The sequence below is a fragment of the Panthera tigris genome, chromosome A1, assembly GCF_018350195.1.
Source record: "Panthera tigris isolate Pti1 chromosome A1, P.tigris_Pti1_mat1.1, whole genome shotgun sequence".
NCBI lineage: Eukaryota > Metazoa > Chordata > Mammalia > Carnivora > Felidae > Panthera > Panthera tigris.
The window spans coordinates 139,196,874-139,219,175 of record NC_056660.1 but is presented as its reverse complement, the minus strand read 5'-3'; the positions used below and the strand labels follow the sequence as shown (position 1 = coordinate 139,219,175).

The window sequence follows — 22,302 nt, the reverse complement described above, 5'->3', positions numbered from 1 at the left end:
AACGATCTTAAGACTTCCCCAACCCACATTGGTACAGTGAGGACTATTTTCAGGAGTGACCCACATACCCACCTGATTCTTGGCTCTCTGGTCTGCTCCAGCTCTAACCAGCATGAGCATGATCTCAAGACTTCCAGACCAGGCTGCAAGGTGAATTACTGTCAAGCCGTGCTTCCCCAAGAAGAGAAAAGACAAGTATCACTTGGATGAGCCACAACACATTATTTCAGTCAACAAAGACCAAGTTAATACTGAAATGTTGAAAATGAAGAAATAGGGAGAAAATTGGGGAGAGGAATACATTTTAAATGGTGCAAGGACAAGTGGTTCTCCATAGGGAAGAAAATAAAATCAAATCCTGTATCATATTATACACGTAAAAAAGCACACAAAAAGTACATATATTACAAGAAATTCTAGACTGTAAGACACAGTGTCTTGATCTACAAGTTACAAAAGGAAAGACTGATGATGAAGTCAATAAATAGATTTTTCAAAATGTATCTTAATAAACATAAGTGGTTACTTTCTCTAATACATGAAGCCTCTTACAAATCAACAAGAAGGCAATTAAACCAATTGAAAAAGTGTACCCCCAAAAAGGTGCTCTCTTAAGGTATTAGTGGAAACGAACCACTTTGGTTTCAGCAATTTGGCAACATCTACCGAAATTTTAAATTCAACAAGGAATTCCACTACTGGGAATCTATCCCTTGAAAATGAGTTTTAGGACCTAATGTTATATAAACAAGGATATTAACTGTAACCCTTAAAAATGTGAGCAAAGGTAAATGTCCATTAATAATAGGAATGCTGAACACATTAGGGAACAGTGACACCACATCAAGCAACCATAAAAAAATGAGTTGGAGGGGCACCGGGGTGGCTCAGTGGGTTAAGCATTTGACTCTCAATTTCAGCTCAGGTCATGATCTCAGGTTCATGAGACTGAGCCCCACATTGGGCTCTGTGTTGACAGTGTGGAGGCTGCTTGGTATTCTCTCCCTCCCTCTATCCCTCTCTCTCTCTCTCTCTCTCTCTGTCTCTCTCTCTCTCCCTCCCTCCCTCCTCTTTCTCTCAAAAATAAATAAATAAACATTTTAAAAAGGTGGGTACATAGGTAGATAGATACTCAATACGTAGATGGATATGGTTATGAGTATGAGGAAAGGTACAGATATAAACACACATACTCTGCATTGTTAAATGTAGTCACTGGAGAAGGAGTATGTACACAAAAAAGAAAAAACAGAGAAGACTGAAGTTATAAAAAGAATCCCAACATATATACCTTATTTGAAATATTTTCTCCATATAAAATAATATAGGTGCATATGTGCATGAAACAGACTATCAAAGACTTTATCAGGAAACTTTAGGGATGCTATAGGCAGTTAGACTCATATACTGAATGCGTAGGAGAAAAGTGTGAAAGGAAATAGCTAACAGTTAACATTGGCTATCTCAGTCGGATAAAGGGTTAGTATCCAAAATCTATAAAGAACTTATCAAACTCAACACCCGAAAACCAAATAATCCAGTAAGAAATCGGCAAAAGGCATGAACAGACATTTTTCCAAAGAAGACATCCAGATGGCTAAGAGACACATGAAAAGATGCTCAACATCCCTCATCATCAGGGAAATATAAATCAAAACCACAGTGAGATACCACCTCATACCTCTCAGAATGCTAAAATTAACTCAGAAACAACAGATGTTGGCGAGGATGTGGAAAAAAAGAGGAACACTTTTGCACTGCTGGTGGGAATTAAAATGGTACAGCCACTCTGGAAAACAGTATGAAGTTTCCTCAAAAAATTAAAAACAGAGCTACCCTATGACCCAACAATTGTACTACTAGGTATTTATCCAAAGGATACAAAAATGCTGATTCAAAGGGCACACACATCCCAATGTTTATAGCAGCACTATCAACAATATCCAAATTATGGAAAGAGCCCAAATGTCCATCAACTGATGAATATATAAGGAAGATGTGGTCTCTGTGCATGTCTGTGTGTGTGAATGTGTATATATATACACACCATGCATGTATATCTATACACACATGCACACACACACACACACACACACACACACACACACACACACGGAATATTACACAGCAAGCAAAAAGAATGAAATCTTGCCATGTGCAACAAAGTGGATGGAACTAGAATCTATTATGCTAAGCAAAATAAGTCAGAAAAAGAGAAATAGCCTATGATTTCACTCATATGTGGAATTTAAAAAACACAATTGTAAGCTAAGGATAAGATGCATGGCCCCGATGCTAAGAGCTCCAGGTTCAAAGTGGGTGGCATCCCCGAATCTTGGGAACAGGCACACTAGATGAATGGAGGATCTAGATGTAAACAAAGAATCCCAGGTGGAGGTGGTACTTTGGGGATAATGATAGGCATTAGCTGTCCGAGCTTCTTATCGATGGGAAGCTCTTCCTGGGCAAATATTCCCCAGGGGAAGTTATTGACCTTCTTGCTTACGACCAGACTGGTGCTAAGGCCAGACTGTCACTGACTCTGGGCCTTTTACACTTTACAGAGCATTCTGTGCAACTGTGAGTGTAATCCATGACACATGCTCACAAACTGCCCTAGGCATGTCAGTTTCATGTCACAAGACATAGTATTATGAACTTTTCTATGGGGAAATTTACATCTGTGAGCAGTGATTCTTTGCCTGTGAGGAATGATGACTCCACTTGGAATTTATGGCTTCAGAAGTTCCTGTTGTTGGCAGTTTGAATTCCTGACTCTTGGATTTTATGATTAGTGCTTGAAATCTCTGAGTGTTGCCTGCTTTGAAATTAAGCATGACCTCTTAGGAAAAAAAGAGCTCCTATCAAAATGTGATTCATCTCCTATAAAAAATATTTCTGACCTCTTTTTTGGTCATATAGAAAATGGATTTAGTATTAATGAATATAGAGCATTCATGTGTAGAGAAAGGCAATTGAGGAGTGAATTGTATTCAGGGCACATTTTTTGAAGAACCTCAACTAGTTATTGTACATCATTGTTCCTTGGGAAAAAGAGTGCAGAAATTAGTAAGCATTTTTTTCATACTGGAATTACAAATATTTAAATAGACTAATTCACCGGGTAGTGTGACAGGTGAAATGTAAATTTTATAAAGTACGTACATTTAAAGCAAGGCTTTTCAACAGTGGCACTATGACATTTTGGCCAGGTGATTTTTTGTTGTGGGAGGCTGTCTGGGATTATAGGATGTTTTGCAGTTATCTCTGGCTTCTACCCATTAAATGCCAATATTTCCCCTCAGCCACGGCAATTAAAAGTATCTCCAAACATCTCCAAGTATTTCCTGGGAACAAAATTGACAACGCCCCCCCTTCAAGTTGAGAACCGCTAATTTAGAGTTACACTTCAATAATATGGGACTTCCTTTTTCATTTCTCCACACTTGTACGTTCCTGAGAAGAAGAGAATACATTAACGTAATTTCTGGGGCAGCCAAAATAAATGCCAAAAGGCTTATGCTCTTTACAAATGGAGGTGCCCCTGCAGACCCTCATTCCTTGTTTATTTACTCATATTGTATACATCTAGCAAACTGGTTTCCTAGGTTACAAACACAGTTGATTACAAGATCCAAATAAGATGTGTGAGAAGAATTAGTTTTATTTATTTATTTATTTAATTTTTTTTTTTTTTACATTGATTTATTTTTGAGAAACAGAGTGAGACAAAGCGTGAACGGGGAAGGGGCAGAGAGAGAAGGAGACACAGAATCTGAAGCAGGCTCCAGGCTCTGAGCAAGCGGTCAGCACAGAGCCTGATGCGGGGCTCGAACTCACAAACTGTGAGATCATGACCTGAGCCAAAGTCGGACGCTCAACCGACTGAGCCACCCAGGCACCCCATGAGAAGACTTAGTTTTAGAAGGCACTTTAACAGAGTAATAGATGATTTTTTGCCAGGGATAAAAGGAAACAGAAAAGCAGACATATTACTTATAGATAAGGAACCTGAAAGTGAGCATTAACTAGATCACAGCACTTGAAAGTACCAGAACCAGAATTGGAGGTCAGTTTCTTCTGATTTTACATATCATACTCATAACATTTGCTCTATATTACTTGTCTAACTTGGGGCCTAGAATGCAGGTCCCAGTTTTCCTAGTTCAGCACCCTCCATTCCACCTTCCTGAGACAGCCAATTTTTAATTTAGTTTTTTAAAAAAAATTGTTAATATCTATTTATTTTTGAGAGAGAGAGAGAGACAGAGCATGAGTGGGGGAGGGGCAGAGAGAGGGAGACACAGAATCCAAAGCAGGCTGCAGGCTCTGAGCTGTCAGCACAGAGCTGGATGCAGGGCTCAAACCCACAAACCGTGAGATCATGACCTGAGCCGAAGTTGGATGCTTAACCAACTGAGCCACCGGGATGCCCCTATTTTTTTGGTTTTAAATGGAACTTTTATTTTTATTTTTCCCCATGTATTTATTTATTTTTAATTTTTAATTTTTTAAACTTTATTTAAATCCAAGTTAGTTAACAGTCAAAAGACTGTACACCCCTCAAAGCAGGGACTGTATGTCTTGCCAATGCTTCCTGAAACAATTACCTGGGAATCTTGTTAAATCACAGATTCTGATTCAGGAGGTCAGGGGTGGGTCTGATTCTGCATTTCAAGCTCCCAGGAAATACAAGTGTTTCCGTCCCAGGACTACACTTAGGAGTAATAAGAACTTAAATGGTGTTGAATTCCCAGCAGTTGGCATTGAGACTTACCCACAGCAGGCAATGAATAAATACTGATGGGGAAGGGGTTTGATTTTTGGCTCTTTGCAAACAGGTGTTAGAGCTTAGAAGACACAGCTGCCAAATCAAACTCAGGGGTCATCACCCAAATAAAGAGACGGCCAGGTTTGACCAAACACAGCACTGCTTGAATTATAAAAGAATTTTATTGGTTATGTACTAATGCCACTGTGAATAATTAAGTTAGTTACAGAAATATTAAACTTAGTGAAACTTTCAAGGTGGACTACAGAGATACATCAGAAATACATATACACACACTCTCACAAGGCCAAGTTACAAAAAGCTGATGTTAGCTTCCAAATGTACATTTGGAAAAGCCTCAAAGAGAATGACTTGGTAAAACATCTCTTCAACATTTCAGGAACAAGTGACTTATACTCTGACAGAAACCAGCAGTGTATTTAATATATTAGAAACACGGCAATCCTCAGACATGCTTTTTAAAGGAAAAGATGCTGTCAACCTGGGCAATGGATGCATAAATGTTTATTGTACAATTCTTTCCCCTTTTATAGTACATTAAAGATTTGGGGTTATGGTCCTGGGTAGAATGGAGTAAGTATACTGCTCCTGGTCTCTCTCACCAAATGTGACCAAAATCTCCAGAAAGAGTGCATGGCACAGCTATTTAAGGACTCTGGGAAGCAAATAATAGCAAGTAGATTGGGGAAGTAAACCAAAAATCAAAATACAAACAATGAGGGTTTTCGGATTTGTTTTGTTTTTGTTTTCCTTCCATACCTTCCAGGTTGAACTCAAGGCAGTGCAAGTCACAGAAACGTGTCCTGGGCACAGACACAAAGAGCTAAAAAAAAAAAAAACAAAACAAACCCTCTTTCTGGTCTACGGAGCAGAAGGGGGATCCTGCAAGAAAGAGAAAGTAGGGGAAATACTGTTTCTTTTTTCTGTTCTGGCTCTGTTGTACACAAGCCTCCTTCCCAAAGCTGGAACCCTGTGGTAGAAGAGGTAGCAGTAGCAGGGACTGGGAAAGCACCTAAAACTGACCGAGAAACTGTGGTCAGAAGAGCAGGTAGGGTGGTGACTCAAGTTGCTTGTTTTCCTCCCTTAGTTGCAGAGGCAGACCTAATTGTGGGAAGCACATAGCAGAGCTGAGACACTACATACACCCTCAACTTTCTAGTCAGCACACCAAGAAAAGGGGGAGAGGGGCCCTGGAGCTGGGAAAAGTGGGGGTGATGATTCCAGAGAGGGGGAAGCTCAAGAAAGTGATGGGGCGCCTGGGTGGCGCAGTCGGTTGAGCGTCCGACTTCAGCCAGGTCACGATCTCACGGTCCGTGAGTTCGAGCCCCGCGTCAGGCTCTGGGCTGATGGCTCGGAGCCTGGAGCCTGTTTCCGATTCTGTGTCTCCCTCTCTCTCTGCCCCTCCCCCGTTCATGCTCTGTCTCTCTCTGTCCCAAAAATAAATAAAAAACGTTGAAAAAAAATTTTTTTTAAAAAAGAAAGTGAGCCCATAAAGATGTGTGTGTGGCCGCACCCTGACCCTTACATGGACCTGACCCTAAGCAGCATGCCAAAGGCCTGGAATGGTGAACTATGGGGCAGACCACTGCACAGGTCTCAGAATGCGCCCTGGATGGTACATATGCAGGAAAGGTCCAAAGTACTGAAAACTGAAGTGACACTGGCGTCAAATGATGAGGAAATGGGTCCTCCATATGCAAGAAAAAAACAAGAATCTTGACCTATTCCTCACACCTTATAATTAACTCAAAATGGACAACAGATCAATTTTGTTTTTAGTTTTTTAATTTTTATTTTTTTAAAGATTTTATTCCTAAATCATCTCTTCACCCAGTGTGGAGCTCGAACTCACAAACCCAAGATCAAGAGTCCAATGCTCCACCAACTGAACCAGCCAGGTGCCCAAAAATGGACAACAGATCTAAATGTAAAACACACAGCTATAAAAATTTTAGAAGAAAAAATATGAGAAAATCTTCATGACCTTAAGTTAGGCAAGTCATTCTTGGTGGTTTTTTAATTATAGGTAAACTGTACTTCATCAAAATTAAAAACTTTTGCTCTGTAAAAAATGTGGGAAAATATTTGTAGATCACATATCAAACAAAGGACTTGTATCCAGAATATATAAATAACTCCCAAAACTGAACAATAAGAAAGCAAAAAACCCAATTTAAAAAATATATTCAAAATATTTGAATAGACACATAATCAAAGAAAATATACAAATAGTAAATAACACAAGAAAGATGCTCACTATCATTAGTCATTAAAACCACAATGTGATGCCAATACATATTTATTAGAAAGGCTAATTAAGGAGGGGCGCTTGGGTGCTCAGTCGGTTAAGCGTCTGACTCTATTTTGGCTCAGGTCTTGATCTCACGGTTCTTTAGTTGGAGGCCTGCAGTGAGCTCTGTGCTGACAGTGCAGAGTCTGCTTGAGATTCTCTCTCTCCCTCTCTCTCTTCCCCTTCCCTGCATGCTCTGTCTCTCTCTCTCTCAAATATAAATAAATAAACATAAAAAAAGGAATTCTAACATTAAGGGGAAAAAAAAGAAAATGCCAAGTGCTGATGAGGTTGTGGAACAAATGGAATTCTGCTACACTGCTGGTGGGACTGGAAGGTACAGACACTATAAAACAGTCTGGCAGCTTCTTGTATACAGCTTACTATACGACCCAGTAACCTCACTCCCAGAGATTTATAATGGATAAATGAATACTTTTGCCTACATAAAACCTGCACACGAATGTTGCTAGCAGTTTTATTCGTTTTGTTGTTGTTGTTTGTGAAAACATTTATATTTAGATTCATCCAGCTGGACTCAATTTAGATGATTCCAATTTTGTTGGCAACATCCAAAGCATCATAGTTAGAAGCCAGTTGAACATATGCCCTCTTCTCTCCATCAGGCCTGATCAGCGTGTTGATCTCGGCCATGACAATGTCGTACTTTCTTCATGTCCTGTTTGATCTGGTGCTTGTTGGCCTTGAATCCACAATGAACACAAGTGCGTTGTTGTCTTCTGTTTTCTTCATGGCTGACTCAGTCAGGGGGAACTTGATGATGGCACAACGGTCAAGCTTGTTTCTCCTGGGGGCAGTGTTTCAAGGATATTTGTGGGGCCTTCAGAGATGCAGTGTCTTGGGCTGTCAGAAGGTAGGTGACGTGTGGAAATTCTTTTTTGTGTGTGACTGTGGATGCCTTTCCGCATCACATTTTTTTGCTTTTCAAAGCCTTTGCTTCGGCTGCAGCTTTGGGAAGGGCAAGAGCTTCCTTCTTTGCCTTTGGTGCCATCTTCATGAAACCAATAGCAGCTTTATTTGTAATAGTCAAAAACTGGTAACAACTTCCTCAATGGGTGAATGCATGAATAAACTGTGGTACATCCATACACTGGAATACTAGTCAGAATAAAAAAGGAGGAACTATTGATATATACAACATGAATGAATCGCAGAAAGATTTTGCTGAGTGAAAGAAGCCAGTGTCAGAATGTTATATACTACATGATATAATTTATATGACATTCTCAAAAAGGCAAAATTATAGAGATGGAGAAAACGTCAGTGGTTGCCAGGGTAAGGGAGGGTTTGACTACAAAGAGGCAGCATGAGAAATTTTCTGGGTGAGGCAACTGTTCTGTATGTTGATTATGGTAGTGATTACATGAATCTATACATGCATTAAAATTCATAGAACTTTACACAAAAAAGAAAGTAACTGTATAGTCAATTTAAAAATTAAAATAAAAATTTATTGTATCAAGGTTTCAATGTCAAAATAAGAATAGACGCTTGGCAATTAGGCCTATTATCAAATAATCTTTTGCAGGCTAACTAACACTACAAAATAATCAACAATTTCCAGATCCTAACAACACGTTCCTCAAGTACCATAACCATAATCTAACTTACTACCCTCACATAATTGGAGTGCTTTCAGTGCCAATTTTTAGTAAGAGGTACTTCTTCACTGTGATTCTGTTACATATCAATCAACTTGCCTACCAATATCAGACTAATAAAATAGAGAAGGATATGCCTCACTGGTAAAACAAACAAACTTTTATCATTATCAAGTCTAGGCCATGTCTATGCCAACAAAACCAACGAGATGATGTGACTTCATTCATTCATCTTCCAAAGATTTACCAAGCTCATACTAAACCCAGGCCCTGTGAGAATAAAAGTTAAGTGAGTGCTGAGTCTACCCTCCAAGGAGTCAATCAACACAGAAAATAGAATGGCTCTATGAAAACCTTCTCAACAGTTGAAGAACCACAGAGCATTTGATTAACTAAGAACCAAGAACTATGATCCATTGGATTCTAATAACCAAGGCTATCATCTTTCACTGCAACTGGAGATGATAAACATGATGTTGAGTACATCCAGCCCAGGTGGTTTTCCTCGTGCCATGGTAAAGTATTAAGTGAAGTTGGGAAAAGTAGGTGGAAATCCTCAGGGTGGATTTTGATATCTAGGCAGACAAATAGTTAAGCTGATTTGTGGTTAACATCATGGTCTCTGGAACCAAGTAAACCAAGTTCAAATCCTGCCTCTACACCTTCTTAGATGTTAATTCTTTGGGCAAGATATTTAACCTCTCTGTGTCTTACACTCTTCATATGAAAACTGTGTATTATAGTAACACTTTTTCACAAGGTTGGAGGCACTAAATATCAAAGTCCTAAGACGGGTGCCTAGCATATAGTACCTATTTAATAAGCTTTGCTTATCAGAGTTCACAGAGCACAGTCAAGATTTAAAGTCTCTGAGGCTAGTTAGCTTCTGTCTTCTACTAAGACAAGTTATACCAAGTTATACTCCAGTCAACTTATCTTATTCTTAAAAATGCATATTACTGGCCATAAGGTCAATATGGGAAAATAAGTAAAACCTAAGTCCTATAGGTAATGGGTAAGCAATTTAGTTACCAAATACAAAGAGTACACAATGTGTATATTCTCTACAGAGATCTTTCCAAAGTGAAAACTGCATTTGGAAATATTCTGGACGTATGTGAAGAAAAGATAACTGAAGTGACCAGATTTTCCCCATACACTGGTCATGCTCCAATCCATTCTACCAAAGGAAGATGAACTTACCTTATCAGCAACATCCACCCTGGCCTTGCGATTAAGCAAGAAATCCACCGAGGATAAATGATTCGCCCCCACCGCAAAATGCAGGGCTGTGCGGTTCATCTGAGGAAACGTAATTTGTGTTTTCAGTCATCTGATTGTTATTTGTCCTCTTTATGATTCCTGTTTTTCAAACAGCCATAATTTTGTATCTTATGTTTATATTTGCATTGCATAACTCATCATTGATTTTAATAGTGTAATGGATTTCAATAAGAAAGTAAAACTTGTGGGGGGCCTGAGTGGCTCAGTTGGTTGAGCACTGGTTAGGGTCATGATCTCACAGTCTGTGAGTTCGAGACCCACATTGGGCTCTCTGCTGTCAGCACAGGGCCTGCCTCATATCCTCTGTCCCCCTCTCTCTCTGTCCCTCCCCTACTCTCAAAAATAATAAACATTTTTTTAAAAAAGCAAAAGTATTTTTCCCTGTATTCAATTATTAAAAAAATTTTTTTTAATGTTTATTTATTTTTGACAGAGAGACAGAACATGAGCAGGGGAGGGGTAGAGAGAGAGGGAGACACAGAATCCGAAGCAGGCTCCAGTCTCTGAGCTGTCAGCATAGAGCCTTACGCAGGGCTTGAACTCACATTCATGAGATCATGACCTGAGCCGAAGTCAGATGCTCAACCGACTGTGCCACCCAGGCGCCCTCCCTATATGCAATTATTAACAACAGTAATTTTTTTCTGGTTAGAATACATTGATAATGCAAAAGAAAAATTTTCCTAGGTGTTCAATCGTATATGCTCTTTCTTCTGAAATTTTTTGATCTATAAATTTTACTGAAACAAACTGCTTCAGAATAAAAGAAAGAAGAGAATGAATGAATGAATCAATGAATCAATGAAAGATGCAGACACAGAAAAAGAAAGCTATAACTATTTTTTGTTTCAAAGGAAAGCCAAGAAGGCACTCCTAGGATTTTCATAGTTGATTGTGTTTCAGACAATGGATGTTTAGCATGCATCTAAAACACAGATCTTATTTCCTATACTCTAGGCACTGTTTTTGCATCCAAAGAAGGTGCCTGTGCATGGATTTACTCCTTTGTTTCAAATAAATAATTTATTGCAAAAATTAAGTATCTGATATCCTTGGTAGCTAAGCTGATGATAAATTAAGTTTGACAAAACATGAGTTATCGTGACACTGTCTGCAATCTAGAGCTGTGTTCTAGTATGTCAAGCCAAAACAGCATCCAAGATAATTCAATAAAACCACTTACATGTATTTCTTCATCTCTATCGTCACAGATTTTAAGCAACTCTACAAACAACCATATCAACAATTTTCTGTAAATGGGACTAAAAGAGATGTCATTAGAAAGTATAATACAGGGCACCTGGGTGGCTCAGTTGGTTAAGTGTCCGACTCTTCGTTTTGGCTAAAGTCATGATCTCACAGTTGGTGAGATTGAGCCCCGCGTCAGACTCTGTGCTGATAGTGCGGAGTCTGCTTGGGATTTTCTCACTCATTCTCTCTCTGCCTCTCCCCTGCTTGTTCACATGCACAGGTATATACTCTCTCACTCTCAAAATAAATAAATAAACTTAAAAAAAAGTAATACAATTCATCAAGGGGTCATGACAATTTGCTATGCTGACTGTCAGTTAAGGTGCTCTAGGTTGTGCCCTAAATGATGCTTCATTTAGCATTAAATCTCTCTAAATACTTTAATATAAAAATATGGTTTAAAATATCATAAAGTCTTATGTGAAAAAAATTTTAATTATTATGAAAGTACATTAAAGAATCTATTCCCTGCTACGTGGAAAAATGATTATTGCTTTACTTACTCAACAATTTATGTAGATATTAGTTTCAAAGGCCCTTGCTTTTCTTTTCACTCCCTTCCCTTCCTTCTTTCCTGATTCCTTTCTTTTTTTTTTTTTTTTTTTTGGTTTTTGTTTTTGTTTGGTTCCTAAAATTGTTACGCTGCAAAACTCTATTTTTCTACTCTTTCTAGGATGTCTATGGACAATAAATACTAAATACAACCATAACACATCAGACACACACATGCACACAGTATATACACAGACATATGAATTTCCACATACAAGCAAACATATACCTCTCACATACACACATGCACAACTGGTAAACATCCTTCCACTGCGTATGATGCATGACTTCAATTCTTATGATCTCACTGCCTGGGACAAATCCAGGTTTTGTGGAACCTAAACTCTACACTCTTCAGGGAGCCCTCTTTAAAGCCAGTCAGAGAGCTGAAGTGATGGCAGTTAAAGTTTCTTACTTTTTCAGATTAAAAAAAAAAAAACCCCATATAACCATGAAAACACATTGCCAGAGCCCTCCCTAGTACCTTGGAAGGGGTCTGTACAAGAAGGGACCCTAAAGCTTATGCTTCATTTAGCATTAAATCCACCTCTGCTATCCCCTTGAACCACTTGCACTAATTGTCCTAAGTAATTAACACAGCCCCCACTTTGATAAACCTTGCCTTGAAAAGCTGTCAGGAAATCTCTACAAAACCAAGCAGTAGGAAATCCAGTATTTCTGGCAGTGGACTTCTCTCCTAAACCCAAGTACTTGAAGAACAATTAAGAGCCAGGTTTTAGAAAAGGCTCCAGTGCCCAACATACAAATGCACTGTACTTCTAAAGCAATAAAATACAAAGCCATGCTCTCCCTTAGATTTTAAATTTGCAGGACTGAACAACAAAGGGAATCTCTGGAGAGAAACCAATGATGAACTGTGTAGCAAAAGATGTTCTGCCTTTCCAGAATGTATGAGGCCAGTGATCCACAGGCTACAATCCAGGACCAAGTCCAGGCCCATAACCCTGACAACTGGCTTTACTGCCCACCCACAGATTTTGCACAGATGCACACAAAGACTCTGTATATTTCCCCTCTGATAAGATATATTAAAAGACTCAGAACCTATCCCATGGCTTGATTCCACCTTTAGCTTAAACATTCTGGAATTACCACTGAAGGAGCTAGCCCACACCTCATCCACCACAATCATTTCAATTGTTATTATTATTTAAATTGCACTGTATAAATCCAAGCCACCCTTAGAGTAGTCACTTGTCACATCTGTGACTTGTACTCACATTGTTCACAGCATTAATGTTAACCTTCTTTTCAAACAGTTTCTCCATAAGATCCAAATTATTGCTTTTTGCAGCATTCTGAAAGCTTCTCTCATTTGGCAGTACTGAAAGCAAGCAAGCAAAGCATGACTGAAGAATTTAAGGGGGACGAAGGAAAAAAGCAAACCTCACACGCAAACCTGGTAACTTTAAATAAAAACAGCCTTCACCCTTTCACATTCTACTATTCTGGACATGAGAACTTTGTATCAATATTTTGCAAAGCTGTATTATCAAGACTCCACTTTGTGCTCACAATGCAAGTATTTTCACACCCTTAAAAATATTTCCTGGTCCCAAACAAAACATCATTCCCAAGGACCACCCTGAAGTCAGCAATGTGGTCTCTGCCTCTAGGAGGTCGGAGTGTGGCCACAGACTTTGTTTTGTTTTGTTTTAATAAAATGTTTGTAAAAGATGAGACAGGCAGGAGCCCAAATGCTCCATACAAGCTTACAGAGATAAAATTGTCTGCAGAAGCCTGTGCAGATGCCAGGCCAGCAGAAAAAAATCCTTAAAATGTAGCACATCACATAAATATACACAAAGTCTAAAAGGGATGAACATGTTTCATTTATATAAAAAGAGATTCACACCTACTATAAACACTACATATCATACACATAATACACATTCAGGTGGCAGGTTTTATTAACTAGCCTAGGGAAGATTTCAGAATTTATTAAGTTTTTTTTTTTTTATGCTCTCTAATTGTTTCTTTTTTTTTATGTTTATTTTTGAAAGAGAGAGAGAGGGAGAGGGAGAGGGAGAGGGAGAGGGAGAGGGAGAGGGAGAGAGAGAGAGAGAGAGAGAATAAGGGGGGGGAGGGGCAGAGAGATGGGGACAGAGGATCCAAAGCGGGCTCTGCGCTGATGGAAGTGAGCCCTATGTAGGGCTCAAACTTACAAACCGCAAGACTTACAAAAATTTACAAACTTACAAAAAACTTACAAACCTGAGAGGAAGTCAGAGGCTCAATCTACTGAGCCACCCAGGCACCCCAGTTTTTTTAATGTAGGGGAACTGGAGGGCTCTCAGGGGACAACCCCAATACTGGGGGATAAAGTCACAATTAATAATATGAAAAATGATATCAAGAATGAATGATATGAAATCAGCAATAGACCATCTCTAAAAAAATAAGAACTCTGGAGGAGGTTTTGTGGATGTGTTGCCAAGTAGTTTCATAATAATAATAACAACAACAACAACACAATTTGACAAAGACTTAAAAAAATTTTTTTTTAATATTATTTATTTTTGAGAGACAGAGACAGAGAGAAAGTGGGAGAGGGGCAGAGAGAGAGGGAGACAAAGAATCTGAAGCAGGCTCCAGGCTCCGAGCTGTCAACACAGAGCCCAATGCAGGACTCAAACCCATGAACCACAAGCTCATGATCTGAGCCGAAGTTGGATGCTCAACCAACTGAGGTACCCAGGCACCCCTGTCAAAGACTCTTTAGAGTACTACCAAATCTAATCAAAGACTAGGAGTATCTTCACGGGAGAAACACACATTCATTTTATCACCTGGATCCCCCTCTTCCTTTCTACTCTTCCTGTTGTCCCCACTCTAAGTAACTTCAACACCCATACAGATGACAAATCTGACCCTGACTCTTTCACTTACAATAATCTTTCCATCCACCTGATCTCAGTCACCCATTTTTCAGGGCCATACTCTTGACATCATCATCAGAAACCACATTACCTCTGACATCTTCAAGAAACTCATTATCTGACCACCACCCCATCCATCCACCTCACCTGCTCTACTTCTTCCAGTCCCCAAATTCTGCAACCTCATCAAGTCCTCACATCCACTGTTCTCACCAGCTTTTCATATTATTCATCCCTTATGCCCTTACTCTGCTCTTTACTCAGTTTAGATCTTCTAGTCCATCGCTGAAGTCACTTCTATACAAACACCTTTACTTCCCTTGCCACTCTCTTTTCTCATCAGACTAGCTGACAGAATCCTAATTCTGACATTAAACTCAACTGCTACCTGTTCCACCTCTGCACCTGAGCAGCTGAATGGTACTGAAGAGAAACACACCACCATGGTGCAGGAGACGTGACTAGTGCTCATCACTATCTAGTTCTCCTCTCCTTTCTGAATACATGGGTAAGTACACATCCTGGCCTGGGTGCAGTTAAGGTAAGGTCTGTCCCCTGGACTGGAAGAAGAGGGGATAGTAGGTTACTTGGGGCTGAGCAAGTGAAAAGCTTCTGTGACACCCTCCAGGTGCTCTCTTCCCATTTTATCAACCCTAAAAGCCATGTGTTTAAACACTGCAGTGTTATAGCTGGACTGTATTCCCTCAAAATTTATCTACTGAAGTTCTAACACCCAGTACCTCAAAATGTGACTATATAGGGTCCTTTTTTTTTTAAAACATTTGTTTATTTATCTTGAGAGAGAGAGAGAGAGGATGAGCAAGGGAGTGGCAGAGAGAGAGGGAGAGAGACAGAACCCCAAGCAGGTCCCCCACTGTCAGCACAGAGCCAGATGTGGGGCTTGATCCCATGAACTGTGAGATCATGACCTGAGCTGAAACCAAGAGTTGGACGTTTACCCAACTGAGCCACCCAGGCACCCCTGGTGATAGAATCATTAAAGAGGTAATTAAAATGAGGTCACTCGGGTGGGCCCTAATCCAATATGACTGGTGTCCTTCTAACAGAGGAAATTTGGAACAGACATGACACAGGAAAGACCATGTGGAGACAGTGGGAGGAGATGGCTATCTACAAGCTGAGGAGAGAGGCCTCAGGGAAAATTAAGTCTGCTGACACCTTGATCTAGGATTTTTAGACTCAAAAACTCTGAGACAAATTGTTGTTGTTGAAGCCACCCTACCTGTGGTACTTTGTTACAGCATCCCTAGCAAACTAATACAAGGGGTCATAAGATGGCAGTGCCTCAATTAGTTTGGCACTGGGAGACAATTCTCCACAGGTCTCTTATGTTTCTCTATATCTGATAAGCAGAAGCACTGACTGTTTTTGCTCTAGACCATCTTTTCCAGAATGTGTGCACAGTGAACTACATCAGAAAAGAGATAAAAATGCATCTCTGGAGCATGGGGCTGGATTGCTTATGGCTTGCCTTAAAAGACAGAGAGAGAGAGAGAGTAAGGCATGCTTCCTGCCCATTAGAAAAGATTTGGATTCCCTAAGTGCAGGATTCTTCTGTAACACAACCCAAGGGGCTTTGCATCTCCTTGGAGATGGGGCTTGCAGAAATGACACAAACGCTGACACGCTGGCTACTGCTCCTACTGTGAGCACTACAATCCTCTGTGTCTGATCAGAAGTGAATTCTGCTAGCATCCATGATGCCATGGTAGGCTAACTTGTTAGCTTGCAAGTAGAGTAAAATCATGGCCTCTTTACAGTTCTTGACACATAGGTTCCTGAGAAACTAGGTAGAGCAGAAACCCTTCTGTTGGACATGTTGTCTGAGCAAGAGTAGACCTTTACTATATTCAGTCACTCAGACTTAGGGGTGATTTGTTGCTGCAGGAAAATCTGGTTTATCCTGACTACACATGCTAACATACTACCCATAAATAACATACTCCTAAATTCTTACCCATTAATCTCATGTAGGATCTTATCACAGCAATCCTACTTCATTTCCCTAGGCTTCCATTTTTCAATTCCATGACTTTTTCTTTCTTTTCAAATATTTTAATCTACTAATTTGCCTACTTTAGTATCCATGATCACCAATATGCATAGAGAAAACATAAGCAATTAGATAATAATTTCCATATTTTCTCACCCCTGAGTCTACCAACCTAGCTACCTACTTTTACACCCACACTTTCTGCTTTTACTACTCTTACACTCAATGAAGCAGCCCTATGGCTACCCAAGGCCAACCGCTCCCTTGGGCTCTGGATCCCACCCTTCTCGTCTTTTCAATTATTTCACGTATCAATCTCACAGAAATTACCCCATTCTCCTCTGCATTCTCCAGTGGATCATTCCCCTTAACATATACAGAGCTGCTATAAAACCTCCAGTGAAAAAAACATTCTCTTAACTTCACATCCTTTCCAACTGCCACTCCATTTCTTAATCTCCCATTGCTCCCCAAATTCTTATGTGTTCTATAACCACTCTCCTCCTCCTCACCTGTTTCATCTCACCTCCATGCTAATCAGATCTCATTCCTATCACTTCACTGAATCTGTGCTTATTAGGGTCACTCGATATTGCCCAAAGCCAGTCATCACTTTCTTTGTGTGCATTAAACTCGTGACAGATTTGACCAAGGGCCATACCATCCTTTTAACATTCTTCTCCTTGCCTCTGATAGACTACCTCCTGTTTTCCAGTCTCTTTTACTGGCTCTTCCTCCTTTGCTTGATCTCTAAATGTTGGAGCACTCTGGAGTTTTTACGAAATTAAGAACATGATGGAGTAGACATTATCACTGCCATCTTCCAGATGAGGAAAATGAGACTTAGAAAAGTTAAAACACTTGCTCATGTCTTAAAGACAATAAATGATAGAACTATTCCAGGTAGTCTGAATCCAAACACCAAGCTTTCAGTCACTGCAGAGGTCCAGGGTGTCCGTATGAAACTGTATTACTGAAGTGGAGATTCAAACTGCTTACTCCATCAGATGCTTTAGCTAATGTATTCTGTCAGTTAAACCAGACTTTTCTCAACTCTGTCCTTGATCCCACATGACCCTGACACTAGCTCCTTGCCCCTATGTATTAACCCAACGGGAGTGCAGTTCTAGTTCTGGGTCTTTTCCCTCTTGGGTACGTCCCAGGGCAAATCAAGACCTTGTGGTGTCCTGAAATATGGCACACACATTCTATTCTGTCCATGAAGTCAAATACCTTGTCCCTTTTCTCCTACATCTATAAGAAAAACTAATTTTGAGGCAACTTCTAAGACCAATTGGAAGCACCATACAAGATTCTTAATCCATTAAATCAATGGTTCTTAACTCAGGCTTCACAATAAAATAAACAGGATCCCTTTAAACTTTTTTTTTTTTAATGTTTCATTTATTTTTGAGAGAGAGAGACACAGAGCATGAGTGGGGCACAGGCAGAGAGAGAGAGGGAGACACAGAATCCAAAGCAGGCTCCAGGCTCTGGGCTGTCAGCACAGAGCCTGATGCGGGGCTTGAACCCACAAACCATGAGATTATGACCTGAACTGAAGTTGGATGCTTAACCAACTGTGCCACCCAGGCGCCCCTAAATAGGATCCCTTAAAAAAAAAAAAAAAAAAAAAAACCCATACCAGATTCTTAAGACCAAGCCAACTACATGGGAATTTCTAGGGCTCAAAATTTTTGCTGACTTGCCCACAATTTACTAATTAAGTAACCTTGTAACAATTCTGAATTTTTACATTCAAATGTAAATGGATATTATAAAACCTACCTTTAGCAGTATGAAGAAGCCAGTTTGTACAGACTAATAAACTGGCTGTATCCCTTCCCAATGAAAAAACTGTAGCTTTAAATCAGTTATGGTGAAAGTATTACACAAAGGAAAGTGGAAAATACTTCAAATCAGAACTAGTCCCCCCAGAGAGCTGGTAATTAAACATTTACCAACACACCACTGTCTACCTTCCAGCTAGTAAGTGACAGAGTTGAAAAAATGATCGAAACAAATCATAAACCTACCAATTTTCAGCTTGGCTAAGTAATATTTAGAGTACTGTGCTATATATGTCTTTTTTTATTTTTTTGGAAATGGATAAGATCAAGGAAATGTTAAATGTTCAGCACCAAGCAACACATTACACAGAGCTGTATCATTCACTTAAACTTTTAGGAGTCAAAAACTCCAATGCCTTCAAAATTTGGGTAAGTATGAAGCAAGAGGGCCAAAACAGGAGTAGATAATGCTGAGGTAGAAAAACAAGCCTCCTGCATTTCATTCAGGTCTCTGCTCAAATGGCACCACTTCTGAAAAATCATGTCTGACCATCCAAACCCCTTTCTCCCGTCATTCTCTGCCCCTGTGCCCTACTTCATTTTTTCTTCATATCACTTGATACTACTCGACATTAATATTACATTTGTTTACTTTCTCAGTATCTGTTTCCTTCACCACAATACAATATCCACGAGGAAGCTGAAATAACTCCACTACCTAGTGCTAATAGATGTTCAATAAATATTTGCTAGATGGGTGGATGGGAGGATTGGGAAGCCACCATCTACTTCCAGAACAATATTACCAAGAAGGGTAGTATGCTCAGTATTAACAAAACTTCCAATTTCTCATACATACATATAAACCACATATGAAAGAGGAAAACGCAAGAGAAATTAGAAAATATTTTGAACTGAATAAAAATAAAAATAAAATATATCAAAATGTGTGGGAGGCAGCTAAAGCAGTGCTAAGAGGGAAATTCATAGCATTATAAGAGGGAACTTCATAACATTAAGTTATTAGAAAAGAAGGTTGCAAATCAGTAATGTAAATTCCTACGTTAAGAAAGTAAAAACCTAAAAGCAAAAAACACTTAAGTCAAGCAGACAGAAGAAAAGTTGCAAAGGTAAGAGCAATAATCAATAAAATTGAAAAAAGATAAACAATAGAGAAAATCAATGAAAACAAAAGCTGCTTCTCTGAATACATCAATAAAATCAATACACCTCTAGCAACACTGACCAAAAAGAGAGAAAGAGAGAGAACACACATTACCAATGTAAGGAATGAAAGAGAGCACAGCACTACCGTTCCCACACACATGAAAGGAATAAGGGAATTTTATGAACAATTCCATTCACATAAATTCAACAACTTAGATGAAATGAAATAATTTCTCAAAAATCACAAACTACCCAAATTCATTCAAGATTATATAGATAACCTGACACAAGAAGAGGAAAAACTTCCCAACTCATCTTATGAGATCAGCATTTCCTTGATTCTACAACCAAAGACATTATGAGAATAAAAACTACAAGCCAATATCCCTCATCAACATCGATGCAAAACTCTCTGAACAAGCATTATCAAAACACATCCCGTGATACATAGAAAGTTTAACACACCAAGTAAGGTTTATCCTGAGAATGTAAAATTCGTTCATTATTTGGAAATCAAGCAATGTATATACAGGTAGTCTAAAGAAGAAAAAATATATGGTTAATTGATGCAGAAAAAGCATTTTAAAAAAATCATTATCCATTTATGATTAAAAACAAAAACCAAAAAACCCTCTCAGCAAACTGGGAATAGAAGGGAACTTCTTCAACCTGATAAAGAGCATTTACAAAAAACTGACAGCTAACATTCTACTTACTCATAAAAATGTCAATGCTTTCTTTACCCAGGAACAAACAGAAATGTCCAGTCTAACTCTTAAACACAGTGCTGGAAGTGTTAGCCAGGACAATAGAGCAGTAAAAGTGTATTAAAACGCATACTGATTGGCAAGAAATCGAAATGTCTCTAGTCTAGTTGCAAACAATTTTATTATCTGCATATAAAATCCAAAAGAATGTATAAAGCAGCTCTAGAACTAATAAGTGAGTTTAGCAAAGTTGTAGGATACAAGGTCAACACATAAATATCAACCATCTTTCTATATACTGGCATAAACAAATGGAAACCAAAATTTAAAAATAATACCATTTTAAAAATTATAATTAAAATGATCAAAAATCAAAATACTTAAAAGTATATAAATCCAACAAAAGTTCCAGTTTCTCTAATACCAAAAAAACACAAAATACTGATGAGAAAAATTAAAGAATACCTAAATAAATGAAAAGATACATGATGTCATGAATTGGAAGATGTAATAAAGATGTCAATTATATGAAATTGACCCATAGATTTAATGCAATTCAATCAAATGCCAAAAGGATATTTTGTAGCTACAGACAAGATGATTCTAAAACCTATATGGACAGGCAAAAGAACTAGAATAACCAAAACAATTTTGAAAAAGAAGAATAACATTGGAGGAGTCACTAATACTTATTATAAATCTACAATAATCAATACAGCATGGTATTGGCAGAGAAACACATAGATGTATTGAACAAAATACAGAGTCGAGAAATAAACTCTCACAAATACAGCCAGTTGATTTTTGACAAAGGTGTAAAGTCTGTGACAGCAGCGAAAGGATAATCATTTCAACAAATGGTATTTGAACAACTGGATGTCCAAAATGAAACAAAACAAAACAAAACAAATGAGCCTTGATGTTAAACTTCATTCTTTACACAAAAATTAACTCGAAATAGATCATAGAGGAAAACGTAAAACATAAAACTATAAAACTTTTAGAAGAAGACACAGGAGAAAAACTTCCTAAAATGGGGTTAGGCTATGTGGCCTCCGGAGTAATGATCACTGCTTTAAAATAACTTCTTAGTCTGTTACTAATTTTTTCGTCTATCAACCCTCTACCAAAACCAGAAGGGCTGTCATGCTCCGCTTCATACTCATCTAAAATATGTCCAGTAAGTAGTAAGCTCTTGAAAATATTTCTAGAATGAATGGACAGATGGACGAACTAAATAAACATTATTAAGGAACTGGTGCTCTGTTAACAGTCTGGAAATCATTCTCAACTTTTAAAGATTCTTGAACAATGTGCCTCAGTTTATGCTATAAATTTAATCTCAAGGCACAAAAGACCCATCCCATGCTTTCAAACACCTAAGCACAGAAAGAGTAAGTGATTTAAAGTCACACAATAAATCACTGCATGAGTCAGGATATAGGAGATAACAGCATATAAAACTCTTTCCGTATTTGCAATAGGGCGTAATTATTAAAAAAAAAAAAACAAAACAAAACACAAAAAAACCCCAAAAACCAAACACTCTTCCTTAAATTGAAAGAGCAACTCTTTCCTTCCATCCACAGTAGAGGCTTCACCTGAAATAAAACAGTCTGAGCCAAAACTTGGGTGGGCAAACTAGCCCACAGGGGCTGCGGGGGCGGAGGGTGGGCGCCCAGCCCCCAGTCCTGAAACGCCCACCAGGCGCCGCCACCGCCACGTTTGCACGCCGCGTCCTGGAACTCACGGATCTCGTGTCCCGCCGCCGCCTCTTCTCGGGGCCCCTCATGCTTCGGGATCCAGGGTCGGACCACCGCGCCCCTCAGATCTTCCCTAAGGCCCTTCGCGGCCGCGGCCGCGCCTCGCAGTAGCTCTCGCGCCGCCGCCTGGCGACCCGGGCTGCTTCGGGCGGGATCCATGTGCCCCCCCG

At 39.2% G+C, this 22,302-nt stretch overlaps 1 protein-coding gene across 1 annotated transcript in view; it reads right to left on the bottom strand.

Moving 5' to 3' along the window:
* ANKDD1B (ankyrin repeat and death domain containing 1B) overlaps positions 1-22,291 on the bottom strand; it is a 61,964-nt gene extending 39,673 nt beyond the window's left edge. Inside the window, exons 1-4 of the mRNA XM_042988576.1 lie at positions 22,120-22,291; positions 13,033-13,136; positions 9,908-10,006; positions 73-171 (exon numbers count right to left, since the gene is read on the bottom strand). Coding sequence (XP_042844510.1) covers positions 73-171; positions 9,908-10,006; positions 13,033-13,136; positions 22,120-22,291 — 474 coding nt within the window. The remainder of the gene's footprint in view (positions 1-72; positions 172-9,907; positions 10,007-13,032; positions 13,137-22,119) is intronic.
* Between the last annotated feature and the right edge of the window lie 11 nt (positions 22,292-22,302).